At 50.0% G+C, this 20,327-nt stretch overlaps 1 protein-coding gene and 1 non-coding gene across 3 annotated transcripts; one reads left to right on the top strand and one right to left on the bottom strand.

Annotated features, from left to right (window-relative positions):
* Positions 1 to 592: 592 nt before the first annotated feature.
* FOXRED2 (FAD dependent oxidoreductase domain containing 2) lies at positions 593 to 18,702 on the top strand. Of its 2 annotated transcripts, XM_066358264.1 has the most exons (8): positions 593 to 1,778; positions 3,952 to 4,203; positions 4,353 to 4,616; positions 5,548 to 5,714; positions 7,496 to 7,661; positions 9,597 to 9,838; positions 11,453 to 11,623; positions 16,692 to 18,702. In XM_066358264.1, exons 1-8 carry the CDS (start codon positions 1,231 to 1,233, stop codon positions 16,937 to 16,939), a joined length of 2,058 nt encoding a protein of 685 aa, XP_066214361.1. In that variant the 5' UTR covers positions 593 to 1,230; the 3' UTR covers positions 16,940 to 18,702. The 2 variants fall into 2 exon arrangements, with proteins under 2 accessions (XP_066214361.1, XP_066214362.1); XM_066358265.1 differs by lacking the exons at positions 11,453 to 11,623; positions 16,692 to 18,702 and adding an exon at positions 10,718 to 10,856.
* On the bottom strand, positions 10,617 to 10,692 carry TRNAA-UGC (transfer RNA alanine (anticodon UGC)). Its single transcript has one exon. It is a non-coding gene; the product is annotated as a tRNA-Ala (tRNA).
* Positions 18,703 to 20,327: the final 1,625 nt, after the last annotated feature.

Below are 20,327 nucleotides of genomic sequence, written 5' to 3'. Positions count from 1 at the left end.
ATAGTTAAAGGTACTTGAGGCATTTCAAAGGTGTGTTAACCTAGATGCACAAAAAACAATGAACTGGGCTTGCTTAAGGCAAAGATAAACCTTTCACCCAAGTTACATGCCTGGGGCATGACTACTCACCTTGACCTGCCCAGTTAGGAGTTTGTGATCTGATCAATCTGTACGTTCCTTTCAGTAGAACTCCTTTTTTAGTCCACAAGAGCAAACGCTAACTGAATTTTTTTCTGTCCTGGCTTCACCAACCTAGTTTCCAGTCCCCAAAACCTGGTTAGCCAACTAGTCTTGAGATACATTAACGGTGGATTGTAGAGCTGGAATTACCTCCAAAAAATAATCGGCTCCCGCGCCTCACTTGAAAGTGAAAAAGCACAGCTTTAAAACAAGACCTCCGCCCCAGCGCTTCGTTGGATCTCCGGCCTCGGAGCCCCGACCCCAGGCCCCTGGGAAGCATGTGCATGCCTCTCCCCGGGACCGAAAGACCACCGCACGCCCACCGCCCGGCGTGCCGCGCGCCGCGCACGTGACCCCGCCCCCCCGCCATTGGCCAGCTGGGAGGGGCGGGGGCGGCCTCCGCGGAGCGCTATCTGCGGAGCGGTTGCGAAGTGCGAGTGCTGGGTAGGTGGGGGTCGGAGCTGCGGGCGTGGGTACCGCGCACGCGCAGGGAGCGGCTCCTAGGGAGTGCGCGCCAGCAGGAGGGGACCCTTACTCCCGCGTGGCGGCCGGCGTGCTGGGCATCTCTGTCACGTGACTGAAGAGGCCTGGGCACCTGGCTGAGTGTGGGGGTCCGTACAGGCCACACCTCCTTCAGGCTCCAGCCGGAGGGCGGGAACGTGGCCAAAGACACTTCAGTCCCTAGAGGCTCTAGTCTCTGGGAAGGGCCCGACGGGGTTTTGAACATCCTTACAATTAGGGAGAAAATGGGGGAGCACCCACCTTCTTACTACCGTGGCAATAAGAGGGCTGACGCTCCTGGAAACCCAGGCCCAGAGGAGGTGGAGGGGTTGGGGATTCCTGGAGCGAGCTGCAGATCCGAGCTTGAGATCGGAGCTTGAGATGATTCGTAGCAAATGAACTCAGAAGCCCTTGGGTTCTGGTCCTGGCTCCACCCCACGTAGCAGTGAGTGTCAGGCAGGCCTCTGCCTCTTTCCAGGCCCGTTCCTCACGCATTTCCAGGGCCTCGGGCCATCCGTGGTCTGCAGCACCCCTCTGGTCTGCCACAGGATGGGCCTCTCCGTCGTGGCACAGGTGCCAGGCCCCCCAGGGCTGCTCCTAACCATCGCCCTCTACCCAGCTCTCACCCTGTACACCGCTAAGGCCCTGGCGCCCTCACACCGGGACTACTGTGTCCTGGGCGCTGGGCCCGCAGGCCTGCAAATGGCCTACTTCCTGCAGCAGGCCGGCAGGGACTACCTGGTGTTCGAACGCGCCGCAGGGCCGGGCAGCTTCTTCACGCGCTACCCCCGGCACCGCAAGCTCATCAGCATCAACAAGAGGTACACCGGCCGAGCCAACGCAGAGTTCAACCTCCGCCACGACTGGAACTCTCTGCTCAGCCACGACCCCCAGCTACTCTTCAGACACTACTCCCATGCCTACTACCCCAATGCCAGCGACATGGTGCGCTACCTGGGCGACTTCGCAGGCAGATTGGGGCTCCACGTGATGTACAACACAACCATAGCCCACGTCACTCTAGACAAGGATCGGCAGGCCTGGAACGGCCATTACTTCATCCTGACTGACCAGAAGGGCCAGGCATACCGGTGCAGGTAAGAAATGGGTCCCAAAGCTCACCTGCTGAAGCTGGGGCCTTTCCTGGAGGAACTGACCCTTTCTGGTTGGCAGTTGGTGTGGGAGGAATGGGAGAGATCTGCCACCCCTTGCTCCCGCTGAAATTCAGTGCTAAGAGGTTTAGCTCAGCCATCATTCCCCACATGTATCCTAAAAATATTGTGATCAAATATGTTTGGGAAATATGTTTGGGAAATACTCTCAATAATTTCCTCCAGGATTTGTCAGTCTTCAACAGCTTCATATTCACTGCTACACTCCAGCAGCATAGGGTATTTAGCATCGTCTAAGTTTATGTACCCACAAAACCCTTTTTGTAGAACATCTGCCAGAATGCGTTCCCCAAAATACATCCTGAGAAATGGTGGGTCTAGCGAGTGTTAGAGGGGCTCAGTGGGATTTCAGAACTGAACAAGAGTGAGAAGGCCCTACAGGCAGTGCCACCAGCATTCAGTTTTAGCTTACAAGAAAGAGAATGTCCCATAGACCTGTGGTTTCACACAGATAGATCATCTTCATACATCAGAGTGGTTAACTCTTTCGCAGACCAGCGGTTGAAAACCACTGATGTAGACAACCCAAGTTCAGAGTCACAAACTATACTGCACTTGTTTCATCCTCACCAGGACCCTACAAAAGAGGTTCACTGATCCCCATTTTACAGATGAAGAACTAAGGCTCAGAGAAGTTGAGTAACTGGTACTATTTCACACAGCTTTTAAGTGGTATAGCTGAAATTTGAGCTCATATCTTCCTGACCCTGGAACCAGAAGCCGTGTTTTCCACTGCACCAGACTGCCTCTCACTTCTTTGCCATTTAGCTGAGCACCTGGCTCCTTGCAGGTGCTCAGAGTTCGTCTTCCTATGTCTTTTGCCAGAAGCCCAGCCTTGCTCCTTGCTTGTTACAGCCCAGGGAAAGAAGGGTTGAGCCAATTTGGACTCTTGCATTTAAACAGCTGTGCTACAGTGTAGGGAACTCAGATATAAGCAGAATGGACAAGAGTCAGAAGACACAAAGTGATAGGGTCTGCACATGCCCCTTTTACAGGCCATCCAGTTTGATTTCTTCCAGTTCAGTGTTTGAAACCACCCTGTGATCAAATAATTCTTCTGCAGGCTGGCAGAATCCAACCCCCCAGCTGCCCACCACAGCACCAGAAACCCACCAATATAAAAAGCAGGACTTTCTCCTGACTAGGTGGTGGCACAGTGGATAGAGCATCGGACTGGGACGCAGAGGACCCAGGTTCGAAACCCCGAGGTCACCGGCTTGAGCAGAGGCTCACCAACTTGAGCACAGGGTTGCTGGCTTGAGCCCCAAGGTCGCTGGCTTGAAGCCCGAGGTCATTGGCTTGAGCCCAAGGTCGCTGGCTTGAGAAAGGGGTCACTCGGTCTGCTGTAGCCCCACAGTCAAGGCACATATGAGAAAGCAATCAATGAACAACGAAGGTACCCAACAAGAATTGATGCTTCTCATCTCTCTGTCTCTTCCTGCCTGTCTGTTCCTCTCTCTGTCTCTCTCACTTAAAAAAAAAAAAAAAAAGAGCAGGACTTTGGATCCAGGCTGATCTGCTCTGTGGTCAGAGACTGGCTCTACTGTCTTAGGGACTTTGGATGCCAGCCATGGCCTGTGTCTCCTCACCTGTAAAGCAAGCCAGATAACCCCAGTCAGGGTTGCTTTGTTCAGTAAGGTGATGCATAGAACAGTACAGAGCCAGGTGGAGAATTCCTCCTCAACAGATGTCTGCCTCTGCCAAGCAAGACAGAAAGGGGACAGTGGAACATCAAGTCTCATTTTCATCACTGAAGGTGATACTTGGTCTGACAGCTGTGTTCAGAATTGGGTAAATTACTCAATTTCTTACCATCTCACCTTCTCGTGTCAGTCAAATTAATTTTCAGATTTGGTATAATCTTAGTGGGGGGTAAAGCAAACTGTATCCTCGGGAGTGAGCTCAGTGAGGGGCAGGGGTAAAGTTTCACATACACTGGGAGGGATCAGTAAATGGATGGATGGATGACCTGTTTTCTTTTAGGAGCCAGCAGTCTGGGTCAGGCAGGCAAATCAGGTGGCTGGTCCAAAGAGTGATTTTCACTTCCTGTCTTATGGCTGAGAGACTAAGCTAGCCTCCCTTTGTCTACCACCTGCAGCGTCCTTCTTGTCGCCACCGGTTTGTCAGTCCCCAATCTGGTGGACTTTCCTGGCTCTGAATATGCAGAGGGTTATGAGTCTGTGTCCGTGGACCCCAAGGACTTTGTGGGTCAGAATGTGCTGATCCTGGGCCGAGGGAACTCAGCCTTCGAGACATCAGAGAACATCTTGGGTGTCACCAACTTTATCCACATGCTGAGCCGCTCCCGGGTCCGGCTCTCCTGGGCTACCCACTACGTAGGAGACCTCAGGTATGCCACACAGCTGCGCTAGTGTGTTATGTACTCTGGCCCCTCTAAAGCCATTCCTGACCTCAGCTGGACTAGCCACCCTTCCTCCGAGTCTCCTTGTACCCAATACAGACTGCTTTCTCTCTCCTGGCATGTCCTTTGGGACCTAGGGCCGTCAACAACGGCCTGCTGGACACCTACCAGCTGAAGTCCTTGGATGGGTTGCTGGAGTCCGACCTGACGGATCTGGCCATTGTGAAGGACCACGAGAACAAGTTCCACATCACCCTCAAGTTCTACTTGGAGGAAAGCAACCAGAGTGCCGATGCCATCACCCTCCCCCAGGACGATAGCGACAACTTTGCCATGCGTGTGGCCTATGACCGAGTCATCCGCTGCCTAGGCTGGAACTTCGACTTCTCCATTTTCAACAAGTGAGTCCAAGTAGGGGAGTGGCTGGGACCTCATAACAAACCCATCTGCTGCCTCCCTAGGGAACAGCTCCCCAGTCCAGCAGGGCTAGCTCCAGGGGCTCCGCCCTCAGCCTGGGTGTGGATGTTGCCTGGTTTCGTGCCCAGGTGTGAGCTCTCTGTCCACTAAGAAGGGTCCCAAGTGGCCCTGAGACCCTCCCTCCTGGCACAGGAGCAGCAGAAAGCCTTTGTCTGTGCTGTGATCCTCTACCTGTGAGATGGGAGGCAAGAACCAGGAGGTGAATTTGCTGAGAGGCAGTAAAAGCGCAAGCTCTGGGGTCAATTTGAGTCTTTCTTACTGAAACTGTGAGCTCTGGGAGAGTTACTTAACCATGCTTGGACTCAGTTTCTTATCACTAAAATGGGGATCATGGTTTATTTTTCACAGGGCTATTGTGAGGATAACTGTAGGAAACTACTTGGCATATACCACATGCTCAGGAACTGCCTGGTGGATCCTCGCCTTTAGACAGTGCTGTCCCTGTACGTTGGCAAGGCTTAGTATCAAAGAATCCATCCAGGATCTCATTTAACTTCTGGCCAAGGCACAGGCGGACAAGAACCTGGAGGGCCTGAGCCAGACCCTCGTGTCCCATCTGGTCACACAGGGCCCAGTCTTATCACAGGGTCACTCACTCTGCTGTAGCCCCACAGTCAAGGCACATATGAGAAAGCAATCAATGAACAGGCTTGAATCCTGACCCTGACCCACACTACATCTTTATCCCGAGCCTCAGTTACTCTGTCTGTTAAATGGAGATGATTATACCCACCCCCTGGCTCATGGTATGATTAAATGCAGTAAGGAACATAAAGCACTTAGCTCAGAGTCAGGCCTATAATTAGTGCTTCATACACAGCAGCAATTGTTATTAACATTGCCTTCTACTCACAGGTCCCTCAGACTGTCTTCAGGGGGTGATTTCAGCAAGAAGTACCCACTGGTCAGACCTAGCTATGAGTCCAAAGGAAGTCGTGGTCTCTTTGTCCTAGGTACGGCCAGCCACTCTGTGGATTACCGGAAATCTGCTGGCGGCTTCATCCATGGATTCCGATACACAGGTGAGCCCATACAGAACCATTCCCAGGGTCAGTAAACACACTCTGATTTCCAGTAGCCTGAAAGGGATTGCCCATTAGTAGTTGATTGTCATAAATCCCCTGGTACGGTAAATGGCAGTGGGTTTTCGTGGTCTGAGGTTATGTCTAGAAAAGTATCAGGTAAGTATAAAGTACTTACATCTGGGGTGGCATGTTAAACACTTATGCCCTGTGTGGCTGAAGCATCATGTATTGGCGAGGACACTGAACTTGAGGAATGTTAACCTGGATTCCTCCCCAGCAGGGTAGCTCAGAGGCTAGGCTTCATAACCTCCCTAAGCTTCTGTGGGATACCCTGATGTGAGGGGTGAATGAAGGGAACTCCCCATCCTCAAGGGGGTGTTGTAAGGATTCAGTAGGCCACACTTTATTTAGGGAGGGTTCCCGCTCCTGGACACGGCATTCAGAGCTTTGCGCAGGCCAACACCAGCTGGCCTTTCCAGCCTGGTCCCTTGCCTGCTTTTCAGAAGGTGCCAAGCTCTCTCAAGAATGTATTCACATATGTGCTCCTTTTGTCAGGGCACCGTTCCCAAACTTCTCTAGCTGTGCAATTCCTCAACCTTTTGCAAAACTCAGCTTAACCATGGTTTCCTCCAGAGAGCCAGATGTCTAGTGAGGCTGCACACCTTCCTGTGACTGTTGGCCAGCTGAGTCCCCTGTCATGTGAATTGTCTGTGTCCTTTGTTGGATTTGGGTATTGTGTTGATTCATTCTGGGAGAGCAGGCACCTGTGTGCAGTTTCTGGGGTTCACAGCTGTATAGAGAAGCCTCAGGTATAAAGGAAAACATATTCCTGTTGTTTTAGATAGCTGTTGTGTTTCCATCCTTACACAAATATACAAAGCACCTCAAAATAGAACTTAGTGACAGGTTGGATTTAGGCTGCGGAGAGGGGGCAATCAAAGGTTTTCCATTTGGGAGTCTCCACTAGAAATGGAGACTGTGTGAAGGGGAGAGGCTGCAGAAGGAGGCTCTGGGTCTAGTTTTTTTTTTCTTTTCATTTTTCTGAAGCTGGAAACAGGGAGAGACAGTCAGACAGACTCCCGCATGCGCCCGACCGGGATCCACCCGGCACGCCCACCAGGGGCGACGCTCTGCCCACCAGGGGGCGATGCTCTGCCCATCCTGGGCATCGCCATGTTGTGACCAGAGCTACTCTAGCGCCTGAGGCAGAGGCCACAGAGCCATCCCCAGCGCCCGGGCCATCTTTGCTCCAATGGAGCCTTGGCTGCGGGGGGGTGGGGGGTGGGGGACAGAGAGGAAAGCGCGGCGGAGGGGTGGAGAAGCAAATGGGCGCTTCTCCTGTGTGCCCTGGCCGGGAATGAACCCGGGTCCTCCGCACGCTAGGCCGACGCTCTACCGCTGAGCCAACCGGCCAGGGCTCTGGGTCTAGTTTTGACACACCACATGTGGCATGATAGTCTGAAGCAGGGGTGTGGGGGGGCAGCAAACGCTGGCCTGGGGACCAGATACAGCCAGGCCCCTTTACTTAGCTATCCTCTGTGGCTGCTTTCATACCAGAGGCAGAATTGAGTAGAGTGACAGGCTCTGCAAAGCGAAAAATGCTTCCATCTGGCCCTCTCAAGAAGCCATTTGCTGACCCTGCTCTAAAGGCATCTCCTTGGCACCATGCATACAATGTGTCTTGATTCAGAGAAGTTGATGGGGACATTATGTCCTGCCTGATGGCAAAAGAGAAGTTTTTAAGTGCAGCATGCCATTTCTCCCTCTGCCCATTTCAGTGCGTGCTGTTCACCGACTACTGGAGCGTCGCCACCACGGCATCGCCTGGCCCTCCACTGAACACCCCATCACACAGCTGACCAGCTCCATCCTCCGGCGCGTGAATGAGGCTTCTGGGCTCTACCAGATGTTCAGTGTGCTGGCTGATGTCGTCCTGTTGAAGGAGTGAGTCACCCCTCCCCCCAGCCCACTATCCCTGACACTCATCGCACCTCCTCTCTCCCTGTTCCAGGTGTGGAATAGCCCAGAGGGTCCCTCCTAAGGTAAAGCCTGAGGAGACACAGGGTTGGGGGTAGGGGAGATGGATTGGTTCTGGAGAAAAATCAGTGAAATCAGCACCACAAGCATTGCAGACAGACAGACAGTTCTAAGTGTGAATCCGGGCTATGCTTTGTTCTACTTGTGTGCCCTTGGGCAAGTTAGTTAGCTGCTCTGAGCCTTTCTCTTATCTGAAAAATGGAGATAGTAACGCTTACCTTGTAGGACTGTAGGAAGGAGTAAACTAAGCATTTGGCACCAAGAAGATGAGCAGTAAACAGCAACACCATTGTGATTTTAGAGTTCCCTACAGCCAGGACCAAGTGGGCTCTTTATCAGTCAAGTGGTAAGGGACACTTCTTGAGCAGGAAACTGTAGAAGTGCTGGAGGAGTGGACGTTAAAGGACAGGTGGCAGGTGAGAAGCACAGGAAGAACCCTCAGACGGGACAGCCTGGTCCAAAGCCAGGGAGTGCAGCTGCATACCATGTTCAGGATGTGCAGGAAATTCAGCAGCGCTCAGTGCAAAAATCTCCAGTCGTCCTTCACCCCTCTCTCTTTCACATTCATTCATCCCATTCAATCTATCTATAAATTTTATAAATCCTATCCGTTCTACTTTCAAGTTATCTAGAATCTGACCTCCTCTTACCAGCTCTGCCACCGCCACCTTGGTCCAGACCACCAGCATCTCTTACTGGCACTGGGACAGCAGCAGTCTGCTTTCAACACAGTGGCTGGGTGGTCCTTTTTTAAATACATGAATCACATGAGCCCTGGTCAGGTAGCTCAGTTGGTTAGAACGTTGTCCTAATACACCAAGGTCGCAGGTTCAATACCAGTCGGGGCACATACAAGAATCAACCAATGAATGCATAAATAAGTAGAACAAGAAATCAATGCTTCTCTCTCTCCCTCCCTTCCTCTCTCTTAAAATCAATTTTAAAGAAAGGCAAGGAGGGAGGGAGGGAAAATGAAGGGAAAGAGAGAAAGAAAGAGAGGAGGGGAAGAAAGAAGAAAGGAAGGGAGGGAGGGAGGGAGGGAGGGAGGGAGGGAGGGAGGGAGGGAGGGAGGGAGGGAAGAAAGAAAGAAGACATGAAATTATTGGAGCTCAGGATGTGAAATCTGAGATTGAGAGAGGTTAAGTGACTTGTCCAAGATCACATAGCCCAGAAGAGGCAAAGATGACAAGTGTTTTGAGCCCTAAATTCAAGTTTTTAGCCGCTCTGGTCTGCTCCTTCCTGTGATCTCTGTATCCTCCACAGTCCCCAGCAAAGCCTCTTGCACAGTTGTTTAATGTTTGTGACTGCATGAATAAGTGAATGAATAGATGGTAGTAATATGGTGAGAGGGAAAATGTCATGGAAGTTCACAAATAATAATAAAAAAAAAAGTCACATGAATTCATCTCTGCTCAATATTCTCCTGGGGCCAGGGGCTCCCCAAGTCCAGATGAAACCAAAAGTTCCCATGATGGCACACACAAGCCCTCCTAGACCTGCCCTCACGGATCTCCCCAAACCCCTCTCCCGGCCCTCTTCCTGTCCCCCAACACACCCAGGCATCCACCCAGTCCCAGGGCTTTTCCTTTCCTCTTCCCTCAGCCCTTTCTCCACTAGCCTTGTCAGGTTACTCGGTTCTCTGGATTCCATCCCACAGGCAGTTCAGCGCTCAGCGGTAAGTACTATCACTGTGAGATGTGCAGGGCTGATCAGAGCCTGTGTGCTGTTTGACTGTCACTTCCTGGAGGGAGAGACAGGCGCACACTCAGGCCCACACACTCACTCCTCTCACCTCGGCCGCAGCACTGAAGCCTTGCGCTCCCCCTTTGCCGTGATCCCCAGGAACGCCGCAGCATTTGAGTACCTGGAGGAGTTCCCCATGCAGATGCTGGCCCAGCTGGAGGCAGTCACCGGGAGGCAGGCCCGGCATGGGCTGTTTGTCATCAACATGGAGTATGGCAGAAATTTCTCTGGGCCCGGCAAGGATGTCTTCTTTTATGAACGGTCTGTGGCGCACACGGAAGACGCCTGGCAGTCGAACTTTCTCCACCCTGTCATCTACTACTACAGGCACCTCCCCACTGGTGAGCTTGCTCTCTGCTCTCCCTCCCACGTGCGCTTTCCTGAGGTGGTCACTCCTCGGCCCAACTGTGTATCGAGCTGTGACCATTACTCCCTCACACAACACTCTCAGCTGACAGAGGAGGACCACTGGGGACTCTGCCCACAGAGCAAATGGGACAGAAGGTCCAAGAATGATAAGTGATATTCCCAAGTTCTGTTCTGTACCATGACCTGGGCTGGCCACATGTGGATTGGCATGATCTCCAGGCTCCCCATAGTAAGAGGGACACTGTCTAGCTGTGTGTCGCCAAAGGAGACTGACTGTAGAGTTGGGGGGGAGGGTGAGTTGGAGACTATTAGAAGGAACAGAGAAAGGAACCAGAAAGGGTTGATGCAGGACTGGAGCGATGGAGTGCAGAACAGTTGGGAAGTACGTCTGGGTCTGTCCTTTTCTTGCTATATAACTGTGGGCCATTTCTTTTTTTTTTTTTTTTGTATTTTTCTGAAGCTGGAAATGGGGAGAGACAGTCAGACAGACTCCCGCATGCGCCCGACCAGGATCCACCCAGCACGCCCACCAGGGGCGACGCTCTGCCCACCAGGGGGCGATGCTCTGCCCCTCCAGGGCGTCGCTCTGCCACGACCAGAGCCACTCCAGCGCCTGGGGCAGAGGCCAAGGAGCCATCCCCAGCGCCCGGGCCATCTCTGCTCTAATGGAGCCTCGGCTGCTGGAGGGGAAGAGAGAGACAGAGAGGAAGGAGGGGGGTGGTGGAGAAGCAAATGGGCGCTTCTCCTATGCGCCCTGGCCGGGATTCGAACCCGGGTCCCCTGCATGCAAGGCCGACGCTCTACCGCTGAGCCAGCCGGCCAGGGCCTGGGCCATTTCTTAACCTCTCTAGGCCTCAGCTTTCTTATCTGTCAAGTGGGGATAAGAACAGTACCTTCCTCCTTTGTATGAGGATAAATGCCAGCATGGTGCCTGGCATAGAGTAGCTACCAAGAGGTGAACCACCCAGGGAACCCGACTCCTGCTTCAGAACTTGAAGGGCTGTTACTTGGAAGACGATGATCTAAAAAAGGACAGAGGTAGTATCAACAGGTGGAAGTGACAGGAACACAGGTTTATATCCAATATAAGGATAACTATAGAGCTGTCCCACAGTAGAATGGGTTGCCTCCTAGACTTGAATTTCCTAGTACATGAATGGTTGGGTCATGGCTTGAGCCATCTGACACGGACACCATAGAAGGGAGTCTGCAACAGGTGGAAGGGGACTAGATGAGTCCTAAGACCCTTTTGGATGAGAGACCTGAGCCTCCTCGAAGACCAGTTTTGAAGCAGCCATAGTAGACCTCTATGTGAACCTTAAAAAATCATCAAGTTCAAGTGACTAGTCTTAGTTTTGCCCTCTGATACCACAAGGGACAAGTCTAGTTTTGTCCTGCTTCCTCATGCTAACCTTGCAAACATTTGGAGATGGCTGTTGAGCAAGCCGACCACAGCCAGTCCAGAGATGTACCAGGAAAGCCGAGCCTGAGTGAGGTAGGCATTAGGGACATGCAGGAACCACAGTCGGCTCCAGGATGGAAGCCCAGCCCCTGGGCTGTGACGCGGCCCCTCCTCTTCCCCACAGAGCAGGACGTGAGGTTCCGCCCTGCCGACTGGCCCCTGCCACGGCCCACGGCCATCCACCACATCGTAGAAGATTTCCTGACAGATTGGACTGCCCCAGTGAGCCACATTTTACCTCTGAGGCGCTTCCTGGAGAACTGTCTGGATACTGACTTGCGAAGCTTCTATGCAGGTAACTTAAGTTCCCAGAGGACAAAAGGACTGAGCTAGAGGTTAAAAAAGAAACCAGCCTGACCAGGCGGTGGCGCAGTGGATAGAGCGTCGGACTGGGATGCGAAAGGACCCAGGTTCGAGACCCTGAGGTTGCCAGCTTGAGCGTGGGCTCATCTGGTTTGAGCAAAAAGCTCACCAGCTTGGACCCAAGGTCACTGGCTCAAGCGGGGGGTTACTCAGTCTGCTGAAGGCCCGCGGTCATGGCACATATGAGAAAGCAATCAATGAACAACTATGGTGTCGCAATGAAAAACTGATGATTGATGCTTCTCATCTCTCTCCATTCCTGTCTGTCTGTCCCTGTCTATCCCTCTATCTGACTCTCTCTCTGCCCCTATAAAAAACAAACAAACAAACAAAAAAACAAATAAATGTCATAACTTCATGTTTAAAAAAAAAAAAAAGAAACCAAATAGCCCATGCCCTGTGATGATTCCGGGTGCACATCTAGGAACCCAAAACCAAAACTTCCATTTCCCACAACATGGTGGACTAGGGTCACAGACACCACTCCCAGGACAGCACACCTGACAACAATGAATAAAATGTCCTTTTTAAAGAACTGGCAGCAAAATAAGGGGACTTCCCAGACGCCAGATATTAAGAAAAGCATAAACCCAAGCTGGACGTGGGTCATCTTATGTCATCAGTAGGCTGCAGCTGGGGTAACGGAGTGCACTGCAGATAGGAAGGCGAGGCTGGAACAGGATGAGAGATCTGTTTAGAGACCTGCAAAGAAGCTTGGAGCTCAGTGGGTTAAGTAGGAAGCACAGAATCTCCCAAGAGGAAATGGTGGAGACGCCTGCTCTTTGGCTCAGGGTAGAGTAGGGGGAAATTGCCCCCTGAGAATTTCCAGCCCCTAGGCCTCACTCGTATGAGTTTGAGACCACACTGTACACTATCATTGTGGTACAGAAATCACAGAAATAATTGAAAGTCTTCTGTGAAGAAACACTTTAACACTAGGCCTCAAAAATTCCCAAGATAAAGTTTCAAGGAACATGAACTCCCAAGCAAAAACCACTTAGCACATAAGGACACAAATCACCATGAGGGGTGTCAGCAGAAACACAAACTGTAGGATCAAACCAAAAAGACTGTGGGAATTGGAATGGTCAGACAGGGAATATAAAGTCTGTCTGAAATACAGAATGAGATGAAGACAAGATTGTTGAAAATACAGTTGACTGGACAGTTTTCAGAAAGGGCCACATAAAACTTCTGGGAATGAAAAAAGAAGTTAGTAATTAGAAACTCAACATAAAGATATAGTAACAAAGACAGAGATGATGAGAGAATTGGTGAACTGGAAGATAGCTCTGGCCTGACCTGTGGTGGCATAGTCGGATAAAGCGTCAACCTAGAACACTGAGGTTGCCGGTTCGAAACCTTGGGCTTGCCTGGTCAAGGCACATGTGGGAGTTGATGCTTCCTGCTCCTCCCCCTTCTCTCTCTCTCTCCCCTCTCTAAAAATCAATAAATAAAATATTAAAAAAAAAAAAAAAAAAAAAGATAGCTCTGACAGCCAAACCCAAAGAGACACTTGGGGAGAGAAGCCTAATAATCCAGAGGGAGAACTGATTGAAACAGGTACAATTTTTGTTTGTTTGTTTTTTTATAACCCCTAATGCCTAGAATATTCACTTTTCTGTTCAGCAAACATCTGTTAAACACCAATTGTATATAAGGTACTTTTCCTATCAAATCAAGTTAGAAGACAGTCAGTCCCTAGCCAGCAGGTCAGAGAGCAAGTGTTCTTTCGTCCCCAGGTGATATCCTCAGTCCAGTTAATAATAATAATGTATATATTAAGGGAGATGGCTTAAAACAATAGTTTAAATCAGGGGTCAAGAACCTATAGTTCGCGAGCCAGATGTGGCTTTTTTGATGGCTGCATCTGGCTTGCTAACAACTCTTGAATAAAAAAAGTAACAATGTTAAAAATATAAAACATTGCCTGACCAGGCGGTGGCGCAGTGGATAGAGCGTCGGACTGAGATACAGAGGACCCGGGTTCGAGACCCCAAGGTCGCCAGCTTGAGTGCAGGCTCATCGGGTTTGAGGAAAAGCCCAGCAGCTTGAACCCAAGGTCACTGGCTTGAGCAAGGGGTTACTCGGTCTGCTGAAGGCCCGCGGTCAAGGCACATATGAAAAAGCAATCAAGGAACAACTAAGGTGTTGCAACAAAAAATTGATGATTGATGCTTCTCATCTCTCTCCGTTCCTGTCTGTCCCTGTCTATCCCTCTCTCTGACTCACTCTCTGTCTCTGTAAAAAATAAAAAAATTAAAAAAATTAAATAAAACATTCTCATGTATTACAATCCATTAATTTCCTACTGCTCATATTCATAGTTGCGGGTGGCTGGAGCCAATCACAGCTGTCCTCCGGGACAACACCAAATTTTTTTTTTTTTTTACAGAGACAGAGAGGGTCAGAGAGAGGGATAGACAGGGACAGATAGACAGGAACAGAGAGAGATGAGAAGCATCAAGCATCAGTTTTTCATTGTGGCACTTTAGTTGTTCATTGATTGCTTTCTCATATGTGCCTTGACCGTGGGGCTACAGCAGACCGAGTAACCCCTTGCTCAAGCCAGCGACCTTGGGTCTAAGCTGGTGAGCTTTGCTAAAACCAGATGAGCTCTCACTCAAACTGGCGACCTCGGGGTCTCAAACCTGGGTCCTCTGGCCCTGGCTGGTTGGCTCAGCGGTAGAGCGTCGGCCTGGCGTGCGGGGGACCCGGGTTCGATTCCCGGCCAGGGCACATAGGAGAAGTGCCCATTTGCTTCTCCACCCCGCCCCCCTCCTTCCTCTCTGTCTCTCTTCCCCTCCCGCAGCCAAGGCTCCATTGGAGCAAAGATGGCCCGGTGCTGGGGATGGCTCCTTGGCCTCTGCCCCAGGCGCTAGAGTGGCTCTGGTCGCGGCAGAGCGATGCCCCAGAGGGGCAGAGCATCGCCCCCTGGTGGGCGTGCCAGGTGGATCCCGGTCGGGCGCATGCGGGAGTCTGTCTGACTGTCTCTCCCCGTTTCCAGCTTCAGAAAAATACAAAAAAAAAAAAAAAAAAAAAAAAAAAAACCTGGGTCCTCTGCATCTCAGTCCGACGCTCTATCCACTGCGCCACCACCTGGTCAGGCATAACAACTCCAAATTTTTATTGGATAATGCCTAACGTACACGAGTCGTTGTATAGCTCTCACAGAATTTCATTTTAAAGTATGTGGCGTTTAGGGCTCTCTCAGCCAAAAGGGTTCCTGACCCCTGGTTTAAATTATAGTCAATATATGTAGATGCTCCAACAGAGGAAATGCATGGAGCTGAGCGCTAGCAGTGCTAGCATTCTGCAAATTATCAGCTTAGCCATGAAATCACATGTGATAGGTCTAGAGCCTCAGCTACCACAGCCCTGCCTGTTTCTTGGGGTTTCAGGTGTGCACAAAGATGCCAGTGCCTGTTAGAGAATACATTCCCACCCTGAATTTTGGCTCTTACCACTGCATCATAACAGGCCCTTTAAGCCTCCTGGCTCTCACTCCCTAGATACTGCTCAACAGTACAAGCCACATGTGTCACTGCCTTGTACATGGAAGAATCCTGCCTGGCAAAGGGCCAGCTGGCAGAGGATGGGCTTTCTCTCCACCCCCTTAGCTGATGTGCAGCTGCCAGTTCTGGCCCCAGATTCTGCTGGGCCGCTCTGCCCCCAGCCCCTGCAGGAGGGGTGATGCACATCACCAGAAGATGGTGCTTGCCAAAGGACACCTTGCTGCCCCACCATGTTCTCCCCCCCACACACCTCTGCTAGTCTTCCCTGCTCGGAGAGGATTGTCAGAGCCTTCTGCCAGGGACCCTCTGGGGTGTGAGTCAGAAATAAAATGGGAAGTATTTGTGTAGCAGCCTGTTCACCCATATAAGCCTGGCAACATTTTTTGCAATACAGAGATGGGCAAAAGTAGGTTTGCAGTTGTATTGTGATATTGTTTTGAGTTAATAAAGCTGTTGTAATCATTATAACCTACATATCTTTCCATACCAATAACAGTAAACCTACTTTTGCCCACCCCTGTGTGCCTGAAAAACTCAAGCTGGTTTTCTAACACTCTACCTTCCCATCCTGTCTCTCAGTCCCTCAGAAGGCTGAGCCCATATCTGTTTCATCTTTTCTGTTTTTTTAAATCAAAGTTATGTAATAGTTGGCTAAAAGTCTTTTCTCCCACCTTCGTTCACATTCTCCAGAAGGAACTACTCCTGGCTCTCTGGTGGATTCTTCCTATTTCTAAATAATAAGTATCTGCATGATGTCCTGGTTAGTCAGATTTGACCTGCGCACGTGGCACAGACGAGGATAAATCATAGACACAGGCTGACCCGTTTTGTCTTTTTTTTTTTTTTTTTTTATTCATTTTAGAGAGAGAGAGAGGGAGAGAGAAACAGAGAGAGAGAGAGAGAGAGAGAGAGAGAGAGAGACGGGGGAGGAGCTGGAATCATCAACTCCCATATGTGCCTTGACCAGGCAAGCCCAGGGTTTCGAACCGGCGACCTCAGCATTTCCAGGTCGACGCTTTATCCACTGCGCCACCACAGGTCAGGCGACCCATTTTGTCTTTATAGCCCAGCCCCCACAGTGCTGAGGACAGGGCTTACACAGCTCTCGCAACTCCGATGTTGTAGGAATGAATCTTGGCAGGTAGTTCTGAGCTCAGTGCAACTGGGAGTCACCACCAAGCTGCTGAGTCCCCACCCCAGGCTGGCTCCACATAGAGCATCCTGCTGGGCCTGATTTCTGGAAGCTGGAGTCATTCCTGTGGTTTGCTTTCATTTTGGAACCTTATTCTTCCCAAATGTCAGGGCAGACTATTCTTGGAACCTCTGAAGGGGCTGAGTTCTGTGGCCATTCACTTCGGACGAGAGACACCCAGAAAAGTCAGCTCCCAGGCTCAGTGATGGTGGTCATTGGGAAGGCCCCTGCTTCCTGCACCTCTTCCCACACCTCTCAGCCTGACTCATTCATCCCATTTTGCTTTTCTGCAGAGTCCTGTTTCCTGTTCGCCCTAACACACCAGAAGCTGCCGCCCTTTTGCCAGCAGTGGTACCTGAGAAGGCAGGGACTGGTGGAAGCCGGAAGCCTCCGGCAGCACAGAGTGGAGAGTGGGCTCCTCCAGGACTATGCCACTGCAGGCAGACGCACGGGGGACAATGGGCAACAGCCTGGCAACCGTGAGCCGCAGGCTCCAGGGCCTCTGGTCCAGCCTCTCAACAGCAACAAGGAGGAGCTGTGATGGCAGGTTTCTCCCACCCAGGCCCACAGTCAGTCTTTCTTCCCACAGCCCCCTGCTCCCACCTATGTATGAATGCCAAAGACCACTGAGATCATTGCAGTGACCGCACCAAAGGGCTAAGGGCGGCCATGCGGCAATCCTCCCCCTCCCATTGGGTCCACAGGTGCCCGGGAGGTGGGGTCCAAAGAGGAGCGTCCTCTGCCAGGTAGGAGCTGCCTTCCACAGCCAGACCTATCTGCAAGTGAATTGTTGCTGAACACCAGGTTGGCCTCAGTTCTGTCCCCATCAAATGCCCAGTGGCACTTTTTCTTCTGGTCTCTTCAGATGGGCCCAAATCCTGCCTGATCGTGAACTATTTCACAGGTGAAACCCATCCTCATCTTCATAAGGGTTTGTGGAAACTACTGTCCTCAACCACATAGGGCAGGTAGGACCATTACCCCTGCTGAAGGCATCAGCTCAGAGAGGTTAGGTGACCCCCAGGGTCCAGCTGGGAGTTCTGTCTTATCCAAGCCTGGTCTCCCTGAGCAGAGGCTCAGGGCTGCTTCCTCCCCAGGTCCGCACTCCCTGACTTTTCCTCAATCTGTGTTTCCTTGCGTGCCGCCCTCTGGCACCTGAACCATGCCTTGCCTCCCAAAGCCGATCAAGTTTTGTCAAACCAGCACCATACTGTCTTTCAATGAGGATTCTTTTGGAGGTGATGTACCCCACTGTTTGAACAGAGCCCCCTCAGCTTGTGCAGAAACACTTATAAATGCATTTGCACAATAACGATGATGGATTTAGTGTCCAGCTCCCTTAGCTCTTCTGGCTCTTCGTTGTCCCTTCTCACCAGGAATCTGCTCTCCCATCAGGCATTTTAGTCGTATTTGTGAGTAAGTCCTAAGAAAGCGTTGTGCATAAAAGGATGGTGTTTTCAAGGCCCAGGACCATAGGTGATTGCTTTCTCGCTGGTTCTTACTAGCTCTTCGTGTATCACTCGGAATTTGAGGAACCCAAGCTTTCAGCCTCCACAGCATTTTCTGGGACCATTATCTTGGCTAGGTCCAAATTCCCTTCCTACATGCCTCTGCACTCCTGTCTGCAGATGCCTCTCCCTCCAGTCATTTGCAGAGTTAGAACAATGAAACTCTAGACACCTTAGCCTGTGGCAGGACATTTTGTGCCAGCTAAAATTTCTAAATTAAAGGTCTCTCCATAATCCCAGGCCGGGGTGTTGGGTTCATTGTGTCTCCTGCAGATTACAGGTTAACCAGAATTGGATCCACCAGCCCACCCTTCCTTTCCAAAACCATTTTAAAAATAAATAGGACTGCCTGACCTATAGTGGTGCAATGAATAAAGCATCCACCTGAAATGCTGAAGTCGCCAGTTCGAAACCCTGGGCTTGTCCAGTCAAGGCACATACGGGAGTTGATGTTTCCTGCTCCTCCCCAACCCTCCTTTTTAAAATAAATAAATAAATAGGTCTGCCTGATAAGGTGGTGGTGCAGTGGATAGAGCATCAACCTGAGATGCTGGGGACCCAGGTTTGAAACCCCAAGGTCACTGGCTTGAGTGCAGGATCACCAGCTTGAACATGGGACCATAGACATGATCCCCTGATCATTGGCTTAACCCCAGAGGTCACTGGCTTGGAGCCTCTTGGTCAAGGCACATATTAGAAGCAATCAGTGAACAACTAAAGTGCCTCAAGTATGAGTTGATGCTTCTCATTTCTCTCCCTTCCTATATGTCTGTCTCTCTCACTTTAAATAAATAAATAAATAAATAAATAAATAAATAAATAAATAAATAAATAGGACTGTGCCCATAATATCAAATTCTGTTCATACACATCTTGCATGCCTGATTACTGAAGCCTGGCTGAGCCCTTTATCCAATAAACATTCAAAGTGCTGAAACAAATAGTTTACTGACGCTTGTATATGTGACATCTGCTGCTCTTCTTATCATCTGCCAAATTGTTAATTCCATCAAAATATCAGCCAGCCTTATTTGTTAATAAAACATGGTTCCATTCTTGCTCAGCTGATTAGAGATGTCAGAGCAATGTCCCTGCCATTCTTGCAAATTAATAGTTGGCTTCAAACAGAGAAATACTTTTGTTCCTATGAAGATCATTGCAGCATTTGCTGGCAGTCCTGTCTCCCTCTTCCCTCCTTGCAGAGCTCATTGTCTTCACCTGGAACAAGTTCCTCTTCTAGCCAAGGCCTGACTTCATTAATTCCTTTTTTAATATTATGAAATTACTGGTGTAAAATAGACAAATCAGTGAAATAAGAGGCCAAGGGCCGACCGTATTCTAAGTAAGAAGGAGGTGATTTTAAAAAGAAATCACAAACCAATGGAAAAAATTGTGTAGGACCATGCAATAAGTCATATTGGACCAACTGGTTAGTAATTTGGAAATGAAAATACATCTCATTTTAGACCCTATTCCATACGATACTTCCAAATGAATTTTTTTAAAAGCCATATAGAAACGAGATGAAGAGGGGGTACTTTAATAAAAGAAAGGCCTTTCCAAGTTTAGAAGCAACAGAGCAGTTCCCCAGGCAAAAAGATTTAACATTTCCAGGTACACCCATCTTGCTTGTACCTAATTAATGGGACTAATGGGACTAGTTTAGAGAAAATGGTATTTAATGGGCAAAAGAAATGACAGCAGAATACAACAATAATAAATAAATATATAGAACTGATTGAAACAAATGAGAAAAATGAAGTTAAAACTATGGGCCCTGGCCAGTTGGCTTAGTGGTAGAGTGTCATCCCAGTGTGTGGAAGTCCCAGGTTCAATTCCTGGTCAGGGCACACAGGTGAAGCATCCATCTGCTTCTTCCCCCTTCCCCCTTTACCTTCTCGCCATCTCTTCTCCTCCCGCAGCTAAGGATCCACTGGAGCAAAGTTGCCCCAGGAGCTGAGGATGGCTCCATGGCCTCTCCTCATGAGCTAAAATGGCTCTGGTTGCAACGGAGCAATTGCCCCAGATGGGCAGAGCATTGCCCCCTAATGGGTTTGCCAGTGGATCCCAGTCAGGCACGTGTAGGAGTCTGTCTCTCTACCTCCCCACTTCTCACTTCAGAAAAATACAAAAAAGAAAGAAAGAAAAGAAAACTATGGTACATTCACCCAATGGAATATTTTACAGCTCTCAAAAACTAAATGTGGTGAAAGATGGCTTAATACAAATACACATGTAATAAAGTTAAGCAAAAAGCAGAATATGAAATTATGGTTGTAACTTCTAACTATAAAAATAGAAGCCCTCATACAAGGGAACCTACAGAAAGGAAGCATCACAAAATGTCATCTGTGGTTGTATTCAACTTGCAAAGGTTGTTTTGGTTTTATTTGGTTTTTGTTTCTTGGAGGGGTTTTTTTC

This window comes from Saccopteryx leptura, chromosome 1, assembly GCF_036850995.1.
Source record: "Saccopteryx leptura isolate mSacLep1 chromosome 1, mSacLep1_pri_phased_curated, whole genome shotgun sequence".
Lineage (NCBI taxonomy): Eukaryota > Metazoa > Chordata > Mammalia > Chiroptera > Emballonuridae > Saccopteryx > Saccopteryx leptura.
The sequence above is the reverse complement of the archived record's forward strand: the minus strand, read 5'-3'. Positions and strand labels throughout refer to the sequence as shown.

What these genes read in the sequence shown, in the direction of transcription:
- FOXRED2 (XM_066358264.1), top strand. Translation starts at nt 1,231, where the DNA reads ATGGGCCTCTCCGTCGTGGCACAGGTGCCAGGCCCCCCAGGGCTGCTC. An exon ending in GACTTCTCCATTTTCAACAA is followed by an intron (nt 4,617 to 5,547) that starts GTGAGTCCAAGT and finishes TTCTACTCACAG; the next exon opens with GTCCCTCAGACTGTCTTCAG. An exon ending in CTTGCGAAGCTTCTATGCAG is followed by an intron (nt 11,624 to 16,691) that starts GTAACTTAAGTT and finishes GCTTTTCTGCAG; the next exon opens with AGTCCTGTTTCCTGTTCGCC.